The 24,593-nt window shown below is 44.0% G+C and overlaps 1 protein-coding gene across 1 annotated transcript in view; it reads right to left on the reverse strand.

Annotated features, from left to right (window-relative positions):
• Positions 1 to 19,479: 19,479 nt before the first annotated feature.
• The window catches only part of LOC126285280 (glucose dehydrogenase [FAD, quinone]-like), an 89,176-nt gene continuing 84,062 nt past the window's right edge, over positions 19,480 to 24,593 (reverse strand). Inside the window, exon 7 of the mRNA XM_049984569.1 lies at positions 19,480 to 23,801. Within this exon, the coding sequence (XP_049840526.1) occupies positions 22,758 to 23,801 (1,044 nt within the window). The 3' untranslated portion in view covers positions 19,480 to 22,757. The remainder of the gene's footprint in view (positions 23,802 to 24,593) is intronic.

A 24,593-nucleotide genomic window follows, 5' to 3' on the forward strand; every position in this document is an offset into this window, starting at 1 on the left:
GCCAGCACTCCTGTGCAGCGACTACATTCTTGCCAAGTCTTTCTGCATTATCGCAGAAGCAGAATCTATCTTCTCGTATCCCTGTTAAAAGACCTCGTTCAAACTCAGAGAGGTAGTGATAATGAAGTCTTCGTAGCCTTAAAGGCATTGTTGACTAACATCAACTCAACACGTCCAGTCTCAAAGGTAACTACTGCTCACGACCGTTACAGTGTCTACCGACAAAGCAAACCTCATATTGATGCTACTAGCACCACGCGTATGCGAATGGCACTCAATCCAAGTAGACATCATTTTTCACTCGTTTATGTAGCACGACTCCTTGTTCCTCGATTTTTTATCTGTCATTGTGGATGAAAGATTCTTCCAGAAAAACATAAGAAAGTCTACGTTTGGTTGGAGCGCACTCGTTTTGTATGCATTTCAGGGGCTTTTGCCCAAGCCACTGGGTAACAAGCTAAAATGGATAGCATGAGATGTAAGAAGCGCTAGCACAAAAGCATTTCCTTACTCACAAGCAGCTATCACGGCAGGGCCCAGGTTTGTATCGGCTGTGTCTGGCGATACGGCAACGGAGCGGTCCTTTTGCATACGGACTACTCTCCCTGTCGATTATCAGCTTAGTCCTCTCCTCACTCCATTCTCTTGTCATTTATTTAGGTATCTCGGAATTTTTTTCGTCGATTTCGACAAGTTAGTTGAAAAGAACAACACACGCGCGACCTCTACGAAAAAGAACTTTCCGCTGCAGCGGCTGTCTAAGCCACAGACGCGTCTCAGTCACACTGTGATCTTTCAGTCATATGTAACGACGAACTGCATCTAGTCCTTCTTCAATTAATTTGAGCTCCCTATGCTGCTGTTTGGTTGTGAGTATTGGGCTCTGAACGAAAATTGCAAGAGAGTTGTTAAAAAAGCAGTAATGTAATTCCTAACATGGACACCGGAATATACTCTTAGAAAAGAAGCATCAGACAGAAATTAAATGCATTTAATAGAAATGAACAGATGCAAGTGCTTGTTACTATGGGAAGACAATAGATTTGCGAAAAAATGCTTTTTCTACAAACTTACCGGGCGCCCAAGGGAGAGGTGGAAGGGTGATCTCTTAACCTCTGTTACAATTATGATGATTATTACAATTTGGTGTTGCTGCAGCCTAAAAAGACTTAATGCACGAGATACTGTTCGTGCAACTGCAGTTGCGCACCTAAGATCACAGAAACATGTGCGTGATGTGTCTGTGCCTCAGAGTGTGGGAGAGCAGCGGGCCAAACCCCTTTAGCGGCTATCCGGTTTCGGTTTCCTGTGGTTTCCCAAAATCACTGAAGGCAAATGTTACTATTTCCTTTCGCAACCTTCCAAACGCCAGCTTGTACTGCCTGTCGAATGACCTCGCTGTCGACAGCACGGTAAACCATCTTCTTCCATCAGGTTGTAAGGCCAGGCAGTGTGACGTAACCGATAATCGAGGAAAAGGCTGCAGTGACGTGTGTTTCCAAGGCGTGGGGTGATAGAATCACTAAAAGCATGTTGCGTAACTGCCTGGCCTCAGTTACATGTGCGTTAAGTAACTCATCTCCGATAACGAAAAAAATTCATCGAGAGCAGGCGTCCTGACTCACGTAAAAAACGAATGAAGCAAGAAGATGATGATCAGATTTCAGCTAAGTCACGTTAGCCGATAGTTACATTTTCAACATTTTTTCCGACTACATGGTTTTTGTTAGAATAGAGGGTCTTGGGGAAACACGAAAACGGCTTGCCTCAAAGGGTGCAGGCCGAACACAAGAAGCACTTAGATACAGGAACCATCGGTATGACCGTAGTCCGGGGCGGTGGCAGAGGGGGCTACGGGGGCTATACTCCCCCCCCCCTCCCCCGACCCCAATAGAGTACCATATTAAACTGGATAAAATGTCTTCAGAAATCAGCGGGTATATTACTTCAGCAGATTCAGAAAGAGAGCTGAAATTACGGAAGAAAAAGTGGGTTGATGAAAGTAAAAGATCTGAAACAGCAACTGAAGACTGAAAGAACAGTGACAATCAGTTTTTCTCAAATGTATGTGTTTTACTTCAAATATTTGGGACTATTCCTGTCACCGCAAGCACTCCTGAACGAAGCTTCTCTACTTTAAGACGAATAAAGACTTTTTTGCGTAACTCAGTGCGGCAGGTGAGACTAAATGGATTAGCTCTTGCAAATATCTTCTGTAGTCATAAAATTAATGAAAACGTATTTGTTGAAAGTTGAACGTTTTATGGTTTATGTAATTTATTAAATCTCTCATATTAAAATAACTTTTCTTTTTTACCCTAAACTCCAAAACAGTTACGAAAAACTGCTTTAAGTGGGGGACTGATGACCTCAGCTGTTAAGTCCCATAGTGCTCAGAGCCATTTGAGCCTACTTTAAGCAACACCAAATCTTACCAATTTGTTGATGGAGAGTCTACTTTTGTTAAGCGATATTCCATTCCCCCAAACCCCTCGCCTCTTGACCGTCCTGTAGAAACACCTCTGACAGTAGGAAATTGAAGCTGTGTTGGGAAAGTGCCAGAACTCCAAGCGCTAATAGAAAGCACTGACGCTCAAATCGTTACAGGCACTGAAAGCTGGGTAAAGTCGGAGATAAGTTAAGCCAAAATTTTTTGTGAGGGACCTAACGGTGTTCAGAAACGTTTCTTGCTCTTAGAAGTAGTGTATCTTATAGTGACATTGAAGTACGTAATTCCTGTTCTTCTTGGCAACCTTCATTAAATAATAACTGTATCATTTTACCGATCTCCCAACTCAGATGGGGCGCATGATCTCTCAGTTTGGTCTCCTTCCCCATATGAACAAACCAGCCTCTTTTGGAGCACTGATGCGCAGTGTGGAATCCTTACAAGATGGTATTAACGGAGTACATCGAGAAAGTTCAATCAAGGGCAGCACTTTTTGTATTATCGAGAAATAGGGGAGTGAGTGTCGCGGATATGGAGTCGATATCATTAAAACAAAGGCGTTTTTCGTTGCGGTGGTACGTTCTCGTGAAATTTCAGTCACCAACTTTCACATTCGAATGCGAAAATATTTTGCTAACGGCGACCTATGTAGGGAGAAACGATCATCGTAATAAAATAAGGTAAATTTGAGCTTGCATGAAAAAAATATAGTATTCCTTTTTTCTGCGTGCTCTTCGAGAGTGGAATAATAGAAAATTAGTGCCTCTGCCAGGCACTTACGTATGACTTGCGGAATAGCTATGTAGATGTAGATGTTAATCTGGTTGTGATACTCCAGACTTTTATCATCGAAGGAATATGTGGAAGAATGTCTTATGCGTGCGTGACAGTTGCTTTCTTTTGATAAGGTTTTACACCTTTTTTTCCCTCTAAAGTTGAATGTGTTTAAAAGCGCACCCTTTTGGATGGACTTTCCTTCCGACTGCGTAAATTCGACTCAGTACACCAATATAAGCGCACAGATTAGATTATTAATCGCTGTATATTTATCGTGACGATGATACACTTCGCACAATTAATTGTTTTGATGCGTTTTAATCAAAGGGAATTTATTCAAAGTTGATGAGAGCTTATGCGTTTACACACAAATTGTCAAACCAAAGTGCCCCATTGAAAATTTTTCTTGGAGAAGGTCGACCCTGAACTGCAATCACAAATCAAAACATCGAGAAACTGCTTGATGTAGCCGACGAATAAATGTGTGTGAATTAGATGACGACTTAAACATGTAACAGGGAAACTCACGGAGTGTTTTACATGAGTAGTTAATTGTGAGAAAGGTGTGTCGAAGAAATACGTGGTGTCCCATAAATGTTGCCACATACTTCTCGAGGTTGTAGAGGGTGTCTTGAAGAACAAATCGGGGATAGGAACCCTCGTCCACAAACCGCATCCAACGACGCTAGAGAACCACTAGTCCTTCGGAAGCAAATGTGACGTTGTACGCTGATGGACCGCAGGTGGAAAGTCTCGCAATGTTGTGATTCAATGATCGAGATTGATTGCCACGAGCGCCACTGGAAAAGACGGAGTTTGCAGATGCGTAGAAAGGCCTTGTCTCCTATAAATGTGATGCGCTGTTGCCTCGGTGGATGACGGTTTGGGACACAGTATCTATTCGCAGTTTGTTTTTCTCCTGGAACCATCCAAAATCTCCAATGTCTTCGGTATGTAGGAGAAACTACACTGCAGTGGGAAACCCGTGTCGGCAACACTTTTGCTACCAAATTAATATGCAAATTTATTAAATTAATCAAATAATCACCCCTGCCCTCGCCCACCCCCGCCGCCGACCACGCCCACCCCCGCCCCCGAGATGACGTCACGTGTTTTCCCAGCTGCACGTGTGCCCCAGCACCCTCTTCCCCCTTCCCCTCCCCACCCCCAACTCTCTCCCTCCCCCCAACCTACTCTATTGGTGGGAATTACGAATTTTCGTGGGAATTTCTTTGTCCCAGGGCTGTGCTGACATCCCACCCCATCCCCCACATGGGAACTGGCAGGGAATTAGAAATTGTCAGTACCCTTTCAGGGACTCAAACCCTGGTCCTCCAGTGCGGAAAGCCCAAATGCACCCCCCTAACGTAATTAAATCACCAGAGGCGCTTGGAATTAATGGGAAATTAAAAATGGTGGGGTCTTTTCGGGGACTCGAACCCTGGTTCTACTGTATGGATAGCCAAAGTGCACCCTCAACACATGGAAACTGTCCAGATGCGGGAGAGGAAGGTTAGCTTAGTGTAGTTTATTTATTTTGGTCGGGAAACTGAGGCAAATACCGATCCTAATTACGTAATTAATCACAGAGACCGGTCATAATTACACAACTGTATGCATAGCGGTGCACAAGGATGACATAAAATCGCAATACAGCGCAGAAACTGACGATACCATACAACTGGTGTTATCCTGCTGGGAAAGAATTTCGCAATACCACCCGAAACCAGCGACGGAAACACTCAAACTGTACCCTACATCTACAACCTGGTGAGAAAAAGGCTGGGATGTTAGGTAGTATATTCTTTTTGGTGGGAAATACGTTCAACTGACTAGATGCTGGTGTTCGACAGTGATGAGTTTAAAAAGAGTATTATCTGCAAGCATACAGTATCGTTGTTTGACGTCAGAGTTCGCTACATACGCCTACTTCAGATCACCCTACAGTCCACCTAACCGAAGCCAATTCACTCTATCACAGCTAATGGGAAAAATGCATCACAGTTCTAATTACACTTTGAGATTGTTGTGAAAAAACCAGCACTCGTATTGTACAGGTCATAATGCAGCGGATGTACTGGGGAAAATCCTCGTCCTATAAGACTACAGAGGAGGCGGTAGTTGAACGTGCGTTCTCCTCGATGTTCAATCACAAACTGCCGAAAATCGAGGCCCTCTCCTCTTCCCTCCCTCCCTCCAACCACCTACTGGGTAGATGGACAGAGGGAGGGAGCTATTCCGACAGCAGCCTCTCAGCACGTGCTGGCCGCTGCCCACCTTGAGACGATGGTCCTTCGCCAACACAAAAGCAGGTATTGTTAACTAAACAATAGGAGATAAAAGAACGGCTGTCCCGAATGCATCTCGGTCGTCTAAAGGATAGTGACACAACCCCACCCCCCTAATGGTTGGGGGCGCACCTGCAGTGACGAGCTGTCACAGACTAGACAGGTCCTGCAATAGGCCCATCGTCTGGGATGGAAAACGCTTTTATAATTGCGTAGACTTCCGCGGCCAGTCAGTCGACATAAAAGTTTTCTAGGTAGACCCATAAGAAGGCCGCTGCAATCTTGGCCGAAACGTTGGTTTCCCTCTAGCAGCAGTAGTTTTTAAATTATGACGCGGTACTATACCCAGAAAACTTTTATGTCGAAAACGCTTTTGTTTAACGTCACGTAAGACACTCCAGCTGGGACCGGGGGAGAGCCACAGTCTCGTAGGAAGTCGTCCGCCGTTCTGCGCTGGACTATTTCACATCAACTCGACTCGTATAATAAAGCAACTATCAGAAAAAGAAAAAAAACATTAACGACGATAATAAATGTCCTCTTTCCATGAAAACAGACAAAGTCCATTTTCATTTAATTTTATGAGCAAAATCGGTATAGTTTTTTACGTTCGACTGCACTCGCATCTCATTATTTTGTGACGTCCAGCATAGTGTACCATGATCAGCAGACATACCACCCCTGCGTAAAATCAGCAAAAAAAGTCTTCGACTATTTTGATGCAAAAACTGCCCATCAGCGCAGAATGTCGTCTTTATTTCGAAATTAAATTGCTCACGGGAGTCACTTTGCATGGCGAATAATTTATTTCTGTTCTTTCTCTGTCGTCGGATTACACTCGCCAGGTAGGTCAAATGGGAATCTGCGGAGGGAACACAATGTCCTTTCGAGGAACACTATAGAGAAGTAACATCTGAAGCTGACCACAGAGGGATTCTACAGCCCACAACATACATTTCTCTTAAGAACTGCGCTATTAATAACACGATCGTCGCGACCGCATTACCATCACCTTGCATAAAAAGCGGTCTTGAGTCTACAGGTACACGCACTAGCCGCTGATAGTGTTACGCTTTCTGGTAGAAATGCTGTCAACGATTTTGAATCAAGTCTATCCATCCAACCACTTACTTGCACTGGATCCTAAAGAAACATCTTTGAATGATTACAGCCACGGCTGAATCATATTCGTGGCACTCTCATATCTCGAAGTGAGTCAACTTTTTCGAACCTCTCAGTTAAGGATCCCATACGACAGAAATTCCAGCGCTGTTTTTTAGACAGTCCCTCTGCATCTTGTAACTGCACCTATGCCCCCGCCATCCATGCAGCTTAGTCTATGTGATCGCCCCAATTTAAGTCTGACCTGTACGGAATTCGGAAACAGTATGACCTGAGTTAATGCGACAGGAGTGCGTGTTGACCACTCAGTAGAAATGGGACCGTGGTGTCATATCTCCGCCAGCACTGTACAGTGTGTAAGACCAGGGCCAAACGAAGCTTTCCCCTGCAAGACGAGGTCGTAGGAGAGATAGTACGAGCAGTTTCGGTGGTGTTTGTTGTTGGGAAAATTAGGAAGACTAAGCGTCATATTTGGCATGGAGGAAAGACGAAGATTTTGCGACACATCTCCAAACCACATACAGCAAGTCTGAAGGAGATCTGTGTCTCTCAGGGAGTATTCATGTCTATCACCCAAACATATGTGGCGATCCTGTTAAATACACAGGTATTGGTTCACTGGAGCAGGTGCTTCGTGATCGAAGTCGCTTCCACAGTCCGGTGTAAAGTTTCATCACCTTTACTGTAGGATGACCATATCCAACAGACTATCAATCACCCGAGAGGCCTCCTGTATTGCTCCTTCATATGCAGTTTAATACATTGTTTTGTTGTTGTTGTTGTTGTGTTGTTGTAACACATCCAGTGTTCACCACCATACACTTTGCTTCTTCTACAAAGACTTAGAGACCATGTCAGCTGGTGCTAAACCGACATTAACACATTTCGATGCTCTGGCTCTCACAGAAAACTGAACATCGCATAGCATAAACTGTACAGCTACCACACCAAAGGCTGGTAGAAATAAAACACGGATGCAAGGTTTCCCATTGGCAAAAATGTGGAAATTGGAGGAGCGCTTCCAATAACTATTCGAAGCTGACTACCTGTACAGTTAATCTCATCTCCCCGTTGAAAGGGTAACGGATGTCTCGGTGCTCCATTTCGAAAAGCATTGTTCCTTCATTTTGCAGTCATGTACACGATTACTGTTCCGGTGTTGACCATCACCGGAAGGTGCTGTTCACAACACAAGTGAGGTAGCACAAATAAAAAGAGGTACTGTTGTCTTACTGGTGGAAATAAAAAAATAAAAACATGTGTAGGGTATGGCAGCAAATGCAAATAGGACGAGGAATGCTTCCAAATAACCGTATTGAGGTGATGACCTCTACATTTAATTCCATGTTCCACACCGACAAGTAGCAGATATCCAGTGTTCTGTCAAAGTTCTCTCCATCCAAACGGAGTGGTGTCAGTCAGTGATTATGTGGTAATCAACAGCAAACCCAGTGGACAGTCGTGACTGGAAAGACACCATTGATATGGAGCGATATACTGTAATAGACATCACAGTTGCTAGGGAGCTCTATTTTAGCAATTTTACCCAGAAGTTTGAGAGAGGAATATCCACCACATTCAGAAACCTGTTTAGAAACAGAATGAGCTGAGTTAATGCTACAGGAGCGTCTTTTGACCATTCAGTGGAAATGGGAACATGTTCTTGTAGCTCCACCACCCATGTATGATGTGTAAGGTCATTGTCAAATGAAGCCCTGGCGACAGTACAAACAGTTGCAGTGGTGTTTTTTGCGGAAGCAGCATCGAAGCAGATCTGCGTCTCCCAGGATCCATTCACACCTATCGCCCAAACATTTTATCATCGTTATTCTCTACCATCCGGCATCGAGCACATGTAACGATTTTATTAACCCATTAGCGCCATGCGTTGGCATATGGCAACGTTTGTAACACTTTTTTTTTTAAATCGTTAATTCCACGACATCAATGAAGCGAGAATGTTGGCAGCACTGGACTTCGTTCCGCAAGACTGTAAAGATCAGTACAATGCAACAGTTTTAACAATACATTTAAATTCTGCGGCGTAAGCAGCGTTGCAAGTCGTTGTTTGCTGAATGACGAAGAAAAATGGAGTATAAGTTCGAGTAAGTATGTTTTACACAGTAACTTGCGATATATGATTTGGTTATTTAGTATGGTTGTGCTTTAAATACCCAAATATATATTCTTTGGAGGTTACTGCTTGCTGTGAAATAAATTACGTTCATTTTGGCCGTTTGAACTTCGTTGTTGCCATATGGCAACGCTAGACGCTTGTACTCAGTAAAAGGACGAATTTTCTCTTCTTTGATTTAGAAGAGGTTTCTCGCTTACTGAGGCGCTGGAGATTCTTTAAAATGACGACATTGAAGGTGATGTGTTTGTTGAGACCCTAGATCCGAATAGAGAAAAATGATGGATTATTGTATGTGCGGTGGCTGGAAAACACAGTTGTCACAATGATCTCGTCTTCATGTGGTGCACAGTAAGTTGGCCAAGTCAAAAGATTCTCGCAACTAAAAAAGCGAAATATAATGACTCCCAGACCAAAACTGGTAGCCAAATATAATACGTATATGGGAGGTACTGATCACAGGGATCAGAATCTAGCGCGCTATCACATTGCAATAAGAACAAGAAATGGTACTGGTGTCTCTTTACATGGATGTTAGATGTCGCCATACAAAACTGTATAATGAAGCAAGGAATCAAACTATTTCTCGGCTTGTTTTCAAGACAGAAGTAGCAACAGTGTACTTGCAAAGACACCAAGCTTTACCAAAAGGTGCCGGGAGACCATCTGCATCAAGGGCATGTTCCAACAGTCGCATATCAGATTCAATTAGGTTTGATAAGACTGACCACCTCGTCCATAACACAGAAGGAAAGAAGAAGAAAAGGTGTGCACATAAGGACTGTAAATCTATTGTGAGAGCAAAGTGTTCAAATTGTAATGAGGGATTGTGTATTGACTGTTTTATTCCAATTCATGTAAGGTAATGCTGAGTTCAAGGTTTGATTTTTGATTATTAATTGTACTGTGCTATAAAGTATCAATTGCATGATGAAGACAGAATAATAAATTTGCACAAAACTTGTATATGTTATAAGAAATTTCAATAACCTACTTACTTCAATTGATGTTGTAATCCATATAAATTTATGTAGTGAAAGGGCCTAGCGTTGCCATATGGCAACATCAAATATCTCGATAATGGCGGTAATGGCTTTCGTCAAAACAACTCTGTTGTGTAATTTATGTCTGTTACAGACATAATAACGCAATTAAAAAAAAAGTTAGGAAAAAATGAATTCCGGAGCTAATGGGTTTAATATACAGGTATTGATCCACTGCACAGACTATTGTAAAGTTGCATCGCCTGTACTGTAGGAGGATGACCGTATCCCACAAACTATACTATAAGACGCAACAGATGCTCCCTGTGACCATGTGCCGTTGTTTGAAACATGCTTTTTCTGCTGTAACACGCTTTGTACACTGCCTTACATTTTGTTTTTTCCCGCCGCGACTTCGAAGTCTGTGTCAGGGACATTAACGCGTTCTGATCCACTGCTTCTCGCAGAAAACTAGACGTCGCACGGTGTAAATCATGTTGCTATTGCTGCTGCCGTAACACACCACCACACACACACACACACTGGATGATTTTAAATAAAAGAAAGTTACAGCATATGGGAACTGGAAGAGTTTGGCGGTGTTGTGGAGAGTCTCCAAACTGCTGCCCGAAGGTGACGCACGGCCTCTACGTCACAGTGACAGAATAGCCGATGGTTCTGCGTTCCGTTTCGACAGATTTCTCATATTGCAATCATGTACGCGGTCACTGTTTCGATGCTACCTATCCACAGAAGACGTTACCCCTAAACCAAAACTCTTTCTCCAACTTAAACAAGAAATGTCAGTCGATCATTATGTGCTAACCAACAGTGTACCAGTGGACGGATGGGTTGGAAAAGACACCGCAATCTACTGTAATAATATGCTTCACATTTGATAGTGTGAACAATTTTAGCAATTTTACAATACTTTCAACACCGACCAATGATGCGACAGCATGTTTCCCAATTTTCGTATAATCGCTAAACCGTCCCTTCTCCACTTTGCGAGTATCACAGCGAATGTAGATAGATAACTGTGCCGTATGTCCATTCGTTGTTAATTCTCGAACATATACGTCATCAAAGTATACCAGACAGCGCTCTACTTATTTCTATATGTATCTCTATATGGATGGGAGTCTCAGAGCATTCTCACAGTCTCAGTATAAAATTAGAGACTGAAATACCCTCCAGCACTGTCTTTGAACAATCTATCCTGCAGTACCACTCCCGATTTAATCTGCAGCTGACCAGAAGTAGACTGCTACATTGTGTCTTGTGAATGAATGGAGCTTGCAGAGTCCTCGCCCATCCAAGGGCACACGGTTTCTCGAGGCGCGCCCATCTCAAGAAGCTTAGCACCCCTTATCGGCGTACAGAAGTAGATTTGAAAGTGCTGTGATGTAATAGCAGAAGTTAAGAAGAACAAGAAACGGGTGGTTTTATGCATGATGGAGCTCCAGACGGATGCAGTTCGAAGCATTTTACGTAAATCAACTACACTATCCATTTTAAAATATTGTTCTAGTGTCTGGGATCAGTACCAGGAGCGTATTTGTGAGAGGGAACATAAACACACATACTCCCAAGGCCACACAGTTCTGCGCTTAAAGCAGCCTATGATGTTAGATCACTTGAGTTTCCGACCTGTCAGTCATGTCGAATACAGCTCTGTTATATTCCAGTGTAAGAAATATATTTCCTGCACATGACATACATCCGTCCTGCAGGTTTCTCTACGATAAACTATGGTAACAAACTGTAAAATGATAAACCCACTTCCTTATAATATCGATTCTATGTGATATGTGCACAATGTAGTTTTCCAGAGATGGATAGCTGTAAGGTGTCAGGCAAATCCAACACCTTCCATGAAAACACTGACATGAGAAGGAAATCCAGTAGTGTGTCACATAGCTCCGAATAGATCGTGACATTAAATTAACCAAAGTAATATGAGTAAAGAGTGAGCAAATGGAATACCACAGACTAACACAAGAATGCCTAAATGCATGTCATACCTTCCCACCGTGAGACAGACGCAGTTCCGAGGGGAGAAATGAGAACAGAAGCCGAGAGCAGAACCGTGTTAAGCTGGAAGGCCCTACGATAAGGGACGGACTGGACACCCACGTCGCCAGCTAACCGCTAGTACCACCCCCCAGCCCATGTTAAAAGATAGAGCCCTCCAGAAGAACAGTATAGATCTTACGATAACACTAAAAGGACCACACTAGCTGCAAGTTTTAGCGTGAGACTTTTTTGCGTCTCTGTTACGTTGTAAACTTTAAAAACATTGTCCCACCACGAAAAGTATAACGTTTCTTATTGGGTAGACAGAATTTTTGTAGGCGGAGCTGAAGGTTAATATTGAGACCCTGATTGGTCAGATGAAAACACAGCCAGATAGTTTTTTTAAACCAACTTCGGCAAATTGTAGTAAGGAGAAGTTAGGAGAGAGTTGCTTCCGAGACGGCGAAATGAGCGGAGCTGTGCTGCCCGCCGCCCCCCTGACGAACACCGACAAGGTAATGAACGCACGCGATGCCGCATAACAGCGGATAAAGCTTCACTCAGAACTGCAGAAGTCTCATCTGTTACACCCCCTTTTTGCGTGATACTAGTGTCGATCGTCAATAAAACCTCATGGTGTTCACATTTGCCACTTGAAGTAAAAAATCTGAAACGCGATGATTTTTCTGTTATATAGTTATTGAGAAGCCACATCAGCCACTGTAATGAACGACAAGTTAGATAAGTAAGTAATAATTGAGGGTCACTGTAGACCATTTTGATAGTTTTCTCTTTTGTGAAACGTAATTTAAACCTAGGTTATAGATGTGATATGGCATAGGTCATCCTTCGATCCATTGTAGAACTTGGAAACCCACTCAGGGAATATTCGTTCACATTTTTGTTGAACGCAGTTGGTTTTTACCATCCTGTATTAAAACATTTTCTTTTATCAATAGTGCAATTTATAAACAATGTTTTGTGAGTAGAATAAAATTTCCAATGGTAAACTTAACTACTTTTTCGACGTTATTTTTCCAGCTAACTAAAAATAGGAAAGCCTTGAACCCCTTCCACTCAATTTAGTTAGTATTAAGATTCTTTTACAGGGAGTGCAGTGGAGCTGACGCTGAAATCATTAAGTATTTGGTTATATCATCGCTAGTCTCACTGAACTCTTCTGAACTCTACATGTCACGTGTGGTCTGGCGTCTCCTTACCAGCAACAGGTCCCATGTTCAAACTTGTCAGTTCCCTAAAAAACATGCTCAGAGCGTCGTTGCGCGAAAGTGGTAGGGAGACACGATATAGAACAAACAGACACCACGCAGAATGTTAGATAGCGTCCACTGTTCACATCCGATCACGGTTGAGAAATTATACTATGCTCGCATTAGTCCTATATAAAATGATCATTAGTCACGGAGAATACCTCTTACAAGGAGACAGATAAACGCATGGCATCGGCGTCCGACATGTGAAATTAAAACTCATGCTGGCACTAAATCTGTCAATCGGACATATGTCAAGCAGATGTATACATGGGAACTGCCGTGTCTCACAAACACCTATCGTTAACTTGAAATCATCTTAGTTAGGAAACTGACGTATTGATTTTATACCCAAGATGCGACAAGGGAATGGAGTACATGGCATAAATCTTCTTTCGTTTAGAGGAATGTGTCGAAACAGGATGGTCACGTTTCATCACACATGAGACGGAAGTCCTCTGATGACGGAGAGGTTTGCTGTCGACGATCGCAAGTAGGCAGTGCTCTAAGTGAAGTACAGAACACGTGGTTGTATACGGGTCGAATGCAGGCTATGTCACGCGACTGATGCATAATGACAGAACAGCGGAAAAAAATGCTCAAATGACCACCGCCAACATCTTCCCCCCCTCTCTAGAATGCATCGTCAGTCTGCCATTAAATCATACCTCCTTACAGCTCCATCTCAATCGGTCACCACGTCCACACTCTGTTATCCTTTAACGCAGATGCATGAAAGTTTAGAGGCAGATGGTTGTCTGTTTTCCTGAAGAGCGACAAATACAATAGTCAACTCGCCTGTATCACTGTTACCTCAATATACAGTAGAATGATGCCTCGACGGAAAAAGGCGACTGTTTCGCTGGGCCCCTTCTCTTCCATGTCGACGTTTTCTAGGATTGCTCTTGCTGTCGCACGCTTCTTCCCATGTACAAGAATTGTTCTGCGCCATCCAGAAGCCACGCAATTACTTCCTCAATTTCTCCGCCTTTCAGCGTATTTTCTCTCCATTTTATTTTTCACAATTCTATCAATTTTTTTATGTCACGTCTACCCATGCAATCACGACATTACTTCTCGTTCTTTGTTCTAAAACTGCTTGTAAATGTAGTACAGCTGCCAACACCTAGCGCAAATTTTTTTCTGGTCGGGGGCCTTAGTACAGCACTGTATTCGATTGCATCCAGTCGCCGCCACCCGCATATTCCACATTTGCAGTGCGTTTTCTATGTTTTCTATATGTCTGTGTATGTGCATGAGTCGCGAACCTCTCCCAGGACCCATTCCTCCCGCTGATGGACCGAACTCAGAACACAGAACACGTCTTCTTATGTAACGTGTGGTTGGTCCACCTGCAAGCCCTATCCCAGATGTGACGTATGGTGGATCCGCCTCCAAACATGGGTCCGGATATGTAGTATGTGGCAGATCCACACTCGAATGCTAACTCGGATGTAGTATATTGTGGATCTGCATCCCAACATCGCTCCGTACATTACGCGTGGTGGATTCACTATAGAATTGCGAAAAATGATGGATAATACGTATAAATTGAGCGAAAATACTCTGAAATGCGGGGAAATTGAAGAATTAACTGCGTGTCTTCTGGCTAGCCTGGAAAGGGTACTGCCAATTTTTAATTCCCCGTCATTTTCCCGGGTGGCGGGGTTCAGCAAGCACAGCCCACAAATTCCCACGGAAATTCGTAATTCCCACCAATAGGGTAGGTTGGGTGGAGAGGGAGGGTTGGGAGAGGAGGGTGATGGGGCACACGTGCAGCTGAGAACATGTGACGTCGTCTGGGGGCGGTGGTGGGTGAGGACGGGGGAGATTAAGTGACCAATTTAATTAATTTGCATATCAGTTTGGTATCAAAAGTGTGCTTCAAACGCCAGCACCCTACTACTCGCAATCACTGAATAACAAACAACATTGCGAGACTTTGCGTCTATTGTACGTCAGCGTACAAAGTTAAGTTTGCTGTCGAAGCGGTGGCCCAATCGCTGGCACCGGAGACAGGTGGCTATCCTCAATTTCTTCAAGACACCCTCTACAACCTCACGTACGTTGTCAAAACATTTGTGGGACACCCTGTATACTGCAATGATTACTGGCCAAAAGTAGATGTGAAAACAAATTTTTCAGCAATTTTTGGGCATTTTTAAGAGCTTCAAACTGTCGATTTGTGACCGTTGAGAGTTCACTGCACGACGTCACTCTAGAAAAGACGCGGTAATCAAAGAGGATGGTGTCAGCCTGCAGTGCCGTATCACAATGTACGAAGTCTGCTTCATCTGCAAGACTCCGTCACGGCACTCTAAGCTTTGTGCATAGAGCTGGCAGTGTGTCTACGGACAGGTTGACACTGAGTAACAGTGAAGGCATCTCGATGAAAAGCTAACAGTTTTGAGTTTAGTGCGATAGTGATAGGCAGCAGAAATAATGACAGTGGGACTGAAGTAGGCGTAGGCAGGCGTAGTAACGCGGGTGGCTGCCTTGTGTTAGCAGTCGTAATAATGCGGTTTTGTTTTATTTTTAACCGTAGTGTCATTATTATTTACCTGAAATTTGTTGTAGATCTATAACTGTAGACAGAAAATACAGTCTGATGTGAATACTACGTAACTGCACGTAACATAGAAGAAATAAATAAATTTGACCAGCTGGAAAGGTTATATCCAGTGGCGCACAGGGTGCAAAGCGAATTTATGTTGTTGACAATTTGTCTAAATGGTGAAATGATAACTGCCTGATCCTATAAAAGTCCTCTGAATCAAACAGACGAAGACAAGGTTCTATCTTCAAGGCAAGTAACCTGCCAATGGAAGGGCACAAATTCAATGGGGAAACTTGAAACGTTTGAAGTGTAATTTCTCGGAACATCTATCCTATTGAGTACATAGATTTGGTAGCCTCTGTTTTCAGTGTGTTCTCGGATCTACAGAAACTCGACTCTGCAAAAGTGTTTAATACAGCAATGCTGTTCTAGCGCGTTAGTTTTTTTCAGTTACAGCTAAAAAAGATAAATATAATGAAGTGATAATGGCAGATTTCGTTCGTTGGAGATAAGCTTGAAATTTATTACCATCAGGAATATTTAGGAGAAGCAGTTTAATTACCTTCCCTCTCATTCGGTTATGTTATTCAATTCCGATGAGAGCTTCTAGCAACACAAATTCCAAACAATTAATTATCCTGATAATATTAATGGAAGTGGTAAATTATTTCACCGGAAATTAAATAGCTACCTAAATAAATGAGAGATTTCTCGTAACCAATCAGTTGTGTTATCTCTGAAAATTTTTCAAAATCAATTTTGAAGTTTTTAGTCATTTTGGATATATTGTTATGAATGAGCATTTTAAAGGCACATACCGTCTAGTCCGCAAACCGTAAAACTTTCAGACTACTCTGGTACCTCCCTAGACACTTTCCTGGCCATTATTTTTGTGTCGACAAAACCATTCATGGCGATAATATCGACTTATTATTCAGCAATCGACTAATAGTTTTAGCGTTGTTAACAAGTCAAACAGCGATGTGTAGGTGAACCTGATAACAACCGAAAAATAACTACAGTTCTTCATTCACAGATGTGATGTATTGCCCTTATAATTTGTGGCATGTGTTCAGCAAAAGTATGCATAGCGCCACCATTTCATTATAGTCAGCACTAACAATACCCTCCTTCACAGCTCACACCGCTAACACACGCATTTGCAGTGGCACTGGGAGTAAGATAGCCGGTTCGAATTCTGATGGCTGTAGAAAATTTCATTTTCAATGTATGGCCATGTTTGCCAGGATTTGACCGTCCAGGGGAGCAGAGGTGATGGAGCAAAGTGACTGTGCGTCAGTGTCGTGAATTAAATTCCAAGTCTCGTGAAGTGAGGGCATGTGACATTGGCGTTATTATTACCATATAATGCTGCACCCCAGATGTACATAGTAAGAGAACTCTTGCTCAAATTAAGATACTAGAGAAATGATGTGTTTGCTTCTGCTATTCTGTTTCTTACGTCCGCCTTGCTTCGTCCTGCTTCCAAGGTAGCCCAATTCCTCCATTTCGTTCTCTTTGTTGTTCAGAATTTTTATGTTCAGCTTGACGTTAATTTCACTTTTGGCACTCTTCAGTACTTTCATCTTTCTTTGGTTTACTTTCTTTCCATATCATTTCGCTTCAGTCCGGAACCGCGTGACTGCTACGGTCGCAGGTTCGAATCCTGTCGGGGCATGGATGTGTGTTATGTCCTTAGATTGGTTAGGTTTAAGTAGTTCTAAGTTCTAGGGGACTGATGACGTCAAAAGTCAAGTCCCATAGTGCTCAGAGCCATTTGAACCATTTTTTTTTGTTATTCATAAGCAACGGGGTGACCTTGTAATAACCATCCGTGAGTTGGTTGTGATGTTTAGAACTGCGTAGCACGCTGCAACTACGGTGGTTCCGCCTGTGCTGTCGATACGTTTCCACCGCGAGAGACCGGCTGTGCGAATCGACATGTAACGTGGTAAGCTCTATTGTCCGACTCGTTTTACTGTGGCTGTATTCTAGAGTCAGGGGCAGCTTCTTTGTTATAGTGATTCACATTAATTCATTTTGGTCTCTCTCTAAGGACTGGTCTTTATGCTGGAGACATTATTGTTGAGTTCTTTCTTGTTCTTTTGACTGGTCCTTAGCAAGTCAATTGCTCATCTAGCGGCTGTTTTAATGTTAGTTATACGTTGGAGAACTTGTGACTAGGCTACCTCTCAGTTAAGTGTCCGTTTCTGAATGGATGCATTGACCGACCATACTGACTTTCATTGGTTTGTAGCTTCCCTGCTGTCCCTTTACTACGCGACGAAACAGCTGCTGTAAGAAACGAATTGCAACGCCTGGGACAGAAGATCAGCAGATGAGTAATCTGATAGAGAACAATGATAGTTGGCACATCTCCGAATGCCATGCCTTCCATCTGCTGGAAATTCTGTTAATTCTGACATCACACCACTGTGTAATCTTTCTTTTATTTTCTTAGCGCTTCATCGGTAAGTAGGTTGAGTAGCAAAGGAAGAAGACTGCTTCGCCGCGCGGTTCGAGGCGTCATGTCACGGACTGCGCGGCCCCTCCCGCCGGAGGTCCGAGTCCTCCCTCGGGCATGGTGTGTGTGTTGTTCTTAGCATAAGTTAGTTTAAGTTCGTTTAAGCAGTGTGTAAGTCTTGGGACCGATGTCCTGAGGAGTTTGGTCTCTTGGAAATTCACACACATTTGAAGATTGGTTCCCTATCTTGTGCCATTTTTAATCCAGACATTTCACTCTTGCTATTCTGTTCTTATTGTTGACTCTTGATTCTTATGCATGTTGCACCGTGTAGCGTATACCAGACCATACATTTCCTTATAGCCGCTTTGATGCAACAGTTTAGTAGTTGATATCGGTCTGCAGAAATTGGGCTAAGTGGCATTCGATGCATTCTAGAAATCTTTTGCTATAAGTTTCCCTCCCCTTCATCTACGTTTGGTTCTCAGCAGGTGGGTAGTTGGTGTCGCTAGTCGTGTGGCGTCATCACGTCTGTTTCCTGAGGAATGGAGAATACCAGAAGTGGCGTGTATTGAGGCACGTAATTTTGTGATAATCTAGGCCGCCTCGAGGAACAGAGCACATTCCCTGCGGATTCCTGTGCTAGAGTAGAGGCCTTTCGTGCGGACCTCCTGAGGAGTGCCGGGTCCCTCCGCCTGCTGCCAGCTTGCAGGCACCACTGCCTTCTGCTCGCCAGGCCTCCTTCCTGCCCACTGGATACAGAGAGCCGCCACCGGATCTCCCTGCAACTCCCACAGCTCAGTGGCCTCCCAGCAGTGTGCTAACCTACTGGAGTACAATAGACGGGAAGGAAACGGAAGAACGTATCCGCTGCTTCCTCCGCGCAGCTCCTTGTGTGTATTTATAGGAGACGTACTTCATTATTCATTGGTGATGTACTGTAAGCGTGCCCTCCTTCATGCTTTCCATTTCCTCGATCACTATCACTGCTGTGCTCTTCGTGATGGTACAGCTCACTGATCACCGCTGTGAGGACTGGTCTCGGAGATGCCGTGGTGCTGATAAACAAAAGTCTAAACGAGCACTAAGCGAATTGTGGAGGGGATTAAGGCAACTACGGGCGAGAGGAGTTCAAATACGCATCCAGCCGCTGTAGCCGGCAGGCAGCAGGGATTACTGCGTAAAATCTGCAGTATTTACTGGCTGAGAGGCAAAGTATTTGCGACCTGCCTAGTTTGTAACGCTCGCGCTGCACTGTAGTGAGAATTCGAGTTCTTGTTCCTGTACTGGTTTCAAAGTGAAGAACGAGACAAATTTTGTAACTAGATTAGGCGTTGTGGGACTAAATCCATAATAAATGAACCATGTACGGTACCCTAGTATATACCGAAGGGTACAAAGTTGAAATCACAAAAAAGTAACAAAACCAATAGATAATTTTATTTTGTGTGGTAAAAAGTAACAAATTAACAGTTTGACCAGTAAATAAATAACAACTGAATGTAACAGAAGTAACACATATGTTACAGATGATAAAATGTACAATCATGTAAACTTCCTTGCTATCTGATTATTGTCAGATTCAAAAAGATGCTTCTGTGTAGGAAATTAGTTTGGTGACAAATGAGATATCCACTTTTTTTAGTGTAGTCATTCAAATTTCTGCATCTATCTTTAGTTGTATCTTACATTTGAGAAGGTTGAGTCCGTAGGGATATCGATTGAATAGCAGAAAATCCAATTCGTACGAGGTCTCTCAAAAATTGGTATCCTGCAGTTAGAATCAGAGATCGGTGAAGCTGTTACTCCTCGTTTCCTCCGAACCATCTCTATTACGGAGGTTTTGATAAATATCCTAGGAACCGATTGATATCGTAAGGCATTGTTGATTTGTTTCCTTACTTCTCAGTGGAAATGGCCAGACCAATGAGACACTAGCGTGGTCTTGCTCCGTTCTGAATTATATCCGTCACAGTATTTCTTTTTCTCAGTATTAGGAACCACAGAATAGTGCAGACAGTAATATGTAACGCCTCGAAATGAATACAAACCGTTGGACACGATCTCTCTGGACTCGTTTAGTGATTGGCAGTAGGAGAAGCGGGAAGAAACAATCATTTATCCTACGTATTTAAACCAGAGTGAAGAAAGGTGTTCACGATGGCATTTCAAATAATTTTTTCAGCGTTAAAAAATTTAAACCTTAAAAGTAAAAAAAAAGGAATGCACTAGTAAATTATAACTCTTCGAGAGAAGCTCCACAGCCTTAGCCTCTTCGAATGTCTCACATTACCACCAGTAAATGCAGTGCCAATATGAACAAGTAATGCAGGTTGCATCAAAAATTACTAGTAATCCTTGAATCCGCTTGTTCTTTCTCTTGGCAGCTTATGTAACGTACTGTACTGTGACTCTCACTGGTGCAGGACTTATTGATTCGCATGGTCTTCGTCCCACATCCTATTGCACAGTGAAGTCAGCTGCGTTGCTGACCTGGTTCCAACCTGACCGTCGTGCCTGTTGAGGATCTATTATGGTTAGAGGTCCGCTTAAACGCTATTCGCTATTGCCATAGCGACCTTTCTACTAAAGTTCGTAATGCTGACTTCAGTTAGCATGCAAAATGTAATAATCTTCGACTATGCTACTGATAGGCAACAACAGGCGAAATACCCTCAGACGTCAAGAAGAACGTAATAATGCCATGAAATGTGGGAATAACGGAACTGTCAATGTAAAAAGTTATCGCTGCTAGATACTAACAAAAGTTATTTACAGAAGAATAGAAAAACTGGTAGAAGTTGACCCCGGGGATTCCGGAAAAATGTAGGAACACGCGAGGAAACACTTGATCTTACGACTTACCTTAGAATAAAGGTTAAGGTAAGGCAAATCTACATTTATAGCATTTGTAGCCTCAGAGAAAGCTTTCGACAACATTGACTGGAATACTCTTGAAATTCTGAAAGTAGCAAGGATAAAATACAGAGAGCGAAAGGCTATTTACAACTTGTACAGAAACTAGACGGCAGTTATAAGAGTCGAGGGTCATGAAAAAGAAACGCTGGTTGAGAAGAGAGTGAGACAGGGCTATAGCCTGTCCTCAATGATATTCAATCTGAACATTGAAAAAGCAGTAAAGGAAACCAAAGAAAAAATTGGAGTAGGAAAAGGGAAAAGCTATAAAAACTTTGAGGTTTGTCGATGACATTGTAATTCTGTAGGAGACAGTAGAGGACTTGGGGGAGCAGTTGAAAGGAACATTGTCTTCAAACGACACAAGATAACACCAATAAAAGTAAAGCAAGGATAAAGAAATGTAGTCGAATTAAACTAGGTAACGCACAGGGAATTAAATTGGGAAATGAGGCACTTTAAAATAGTAGATGAGTATTACTATTTAGGCAGAAAAAAACTGGTCATGGCTGAAGTAGAGAAGATATAGAATGCACACTGGAAACGGCAAGAGAAGCATCTCTGAAGAAGAGAAATTTGTTAACATCGAATACAGATGTAAGTATTAGGAAGTCGTTTTTTAAACTACTTGTCTAGAGATGTAGCCATGTATGGAAGTGAAACGTGGACGATTTAACTATTTAGGCGAAAAAATAACAGAAGTCTCTGAAATGTGGTGCTACAGAAGAATTTTGAAGACTCGATGGGTTGATCACGCAACTAATCAGGAGGTACTGTGGAGAACAGAGGAGAAAAGAAATTTGTAACACAACTTGAGCAAAAGAAGGAATCGGTTGGTAGGACACATTCTGAGACATCAAGGGATACCAACTTGGAATTGGAGGGGAGTTTGGGGAGAAAATTCGTACAGGGAGACCAAGAGACAGTAAGCACACTCAGAAGGGTGTAAGTTGCAGCATTTATTCGAAGATGATGAGCCAGAGCTCATAGACAGAGTAGCATGGAGGACTGCATAAAACAATTCTTCGAACTGAAAATGATAACAACCACAACAACAACGACAACAACAAGGCACAACTGAAGTAAATTACTCTAAAAACTCAGGAGTTAGAAATGTTTGCGTTTATGAAGATCAAACACGTAGGCGCAGTTGAAGGTAAATCTAACTACCGAGATTGAGTATAAAACACTTGCATGGTGTATGCTGTGAATATTGTTCAGATGTGTGGAATCTGAATTATATGTACTAAAATGAGAAATAAATCTTCTACAACGTCAGCCAATAGAACGAATGAGAACCTTGGAGAGTGTAAGGGAGATGGTACAAAATGTGAAGTAGCAGAGAGTTGTGATAGACGTCTAGTTCCTCACAAAGGCATTAATTATAAATTCCGGGATCTTTTTTTCTAGATGGAATGTGTGAACATTATTATCCAAATATTGCTTCACAGAGTCCACAAAGACATAATCAGACTAATTACAAGGCGCACGGACGTAGGCATTTTCGCTGTAGTAGTCACCTGTACTACCACTGAATGTGGAGTCACCCACCGTGGATTGGATTGCACCGACTGTACGTGTACGTGCGCAGCGAAATTCCTCTGTCAGGTACAGCCGTTTCGTACAACTTGTTGTTGAGGTGATCTGCGGAAATTGGTTCCGTTCGGACAGCATGGATCCAAGCGCATTGATACGTAACGTGTTGTCTGTATGTAATACGGTGATTCGGTTATAGTTTTCTTGGCAAGAAATACATCAGTGGTGCGAGAACGACGAAGCTTCACCATATTTTCAGTTTCTGCCAAGGTATGTTGGAGAAAGGCCACCACATTGTAGATCCCTTGACTTGAGTTTTGGAAGTGTCCTTGTGGCCGGCAGTTTTGTTGCCACGCGAAGGCACTGGAGTCCCCCCAGCCAGCAGGCCGGGCCCCGCGCCGCCGCTGCTCGCGGGCCTGCGGGTGGCGCTCTCGGGCGGCACCCTCTCGGGCATCGCGGGCGCGTCCGCCGTCGCGTTGGCGACGAGCGTCGAGTTGTGGAGCCACAGCCAGCGCCGCTTGATCATGTCGGCCGCCTTCTCGGCGATCATGATGACGGGCGCGCTGGAGGCGGCGCTGACGACGAAGGGCATGACGGAGGCGTCGACGACGCGCAGGCCCCGGACGCCGCGCACGCGCAGCTCGGCGTCCACGACGGCGTTGGGGTCGGAGGCGGCGCCCATCTTGCAGGTGCCCGCCGGGTGGTGCATTGTCTTCGTGTACTGCAGCGCCACGCACTGCCAGTAGGCGAACGAGCCGAACGGAAAGCCGCGGCAGCGCGGCAGCGGCGCGGTGTCGAGCGTGATGCCCAGGGCGCGCAAGGGGCGCGCCTGCGCCAGGCGCGCGCCCACCAGCAGCGCCTCGATCAGCACGTAGAGGTCGCGCCGCTCCGAGAAGTAGCCGGGGAAGACCTGCGGCGGCCGCAGCGGGTCCGTCGTGTTTATCCTGACGATGCCGCGGCTGCGCGGCCGCAACACCGCCGGCCGCAGCACGATGCGGTTGTAGTAGGCCAGCGGCTGCGCCGTGGCGTTGCTGCGGCACCGCGTGGCGTCCGAGGGGTCTGTGGCGCTGGTGGCCGCTGTGGCGTTGGGGGCAGCGCGCAGCCGCGCCTCCAGGGCCCGCGTCGCGTTGTCGATGGTGGCGCTGAAGCAGGACGCGTCGGCCGCGGGCGCCGTCTGCGGCGCGACAGCCGAGCCGTTCACCGGCACCAACTCGGACTCGAACAGGAACTGGATGTCGGGGTAGTGCTGCGGCAGCTTCGCGTACTGCGACCGCACGAACGCCGTCACCTGCCGCAGAAGGGCTCTTTACGGCGGCGGCAATAAGTCCACCGAGGAGACCAGCAGAGACACAAGAACAGTAGGCAGCTGAGAAGAGCGCCTCCGGCAGAACAGTCCTTTACGTCCTTTCCTTCCATCCTGCGGCTGCCCACCGTCAATGTTAAGAGCTATTCAAGAAGTACTGATTTACCAGTAGATCACTGTCACCCTTTATATGTCGTCCTGTTTTTATTTCATCTACACCTACATCTACATGATTACTCTGCAATTCACATTTAAGTGCTTGGCAGAGGGTTCATCGAACCACAATCTTACTATGTCCCTACCATTCCACTCCCGAACAGCGCGCGGGAAAAACGAACACCTAAACCTTTCTGTTCGACCTGTCATTTCTCTTATTTTATTTTGATGATCATTCCTACCTATGTAGGTTGGGCTCAACAAAATATTTTCGCATTCGGAAGAGAAAGTTGGTGACTGAAATTTCCTAAACAGATCTCACCGCGACGAAAAACTTCTTTGCTTTAATGACTTCCATCCCAACTCACGTATCATATCTGCAACACTCTCTCCCCTATTAAGTGATAATACAAAACGAGCTTCCCTTTTGTTTTGCACCGTTTCGATGTCCTCCGTCAATCCCACCTGGTAAGGATCCCACACTGCGCAGCAATATTCTAACAGAGGACGAACGAGTGTAGTGTAAGCTGTCTCTTTAGTGGACTTGTTGCATCTTCTAAGTGTCCTGCCAATGAAACGCAACCTTTGGCTCGCCTTCCTCACAATATTATCTATGTTGTC

The sequence above is a fragment of the Schistocerca gregaria genome, chromosome 8 (assembly GCF_023897955.1).
Source record: "Schistocerca gregaria isolate iqSchGreg1 chromosome 8, iqSchGreg1.2, whole genome shotgun sequence".
Classification (NCBI taxonomy): Eukaryota; Metazoa; Arthropoda; class Insecta; order Orthoptera; family Acrididae; genus Schistocerca; species Schistocerca gregaria.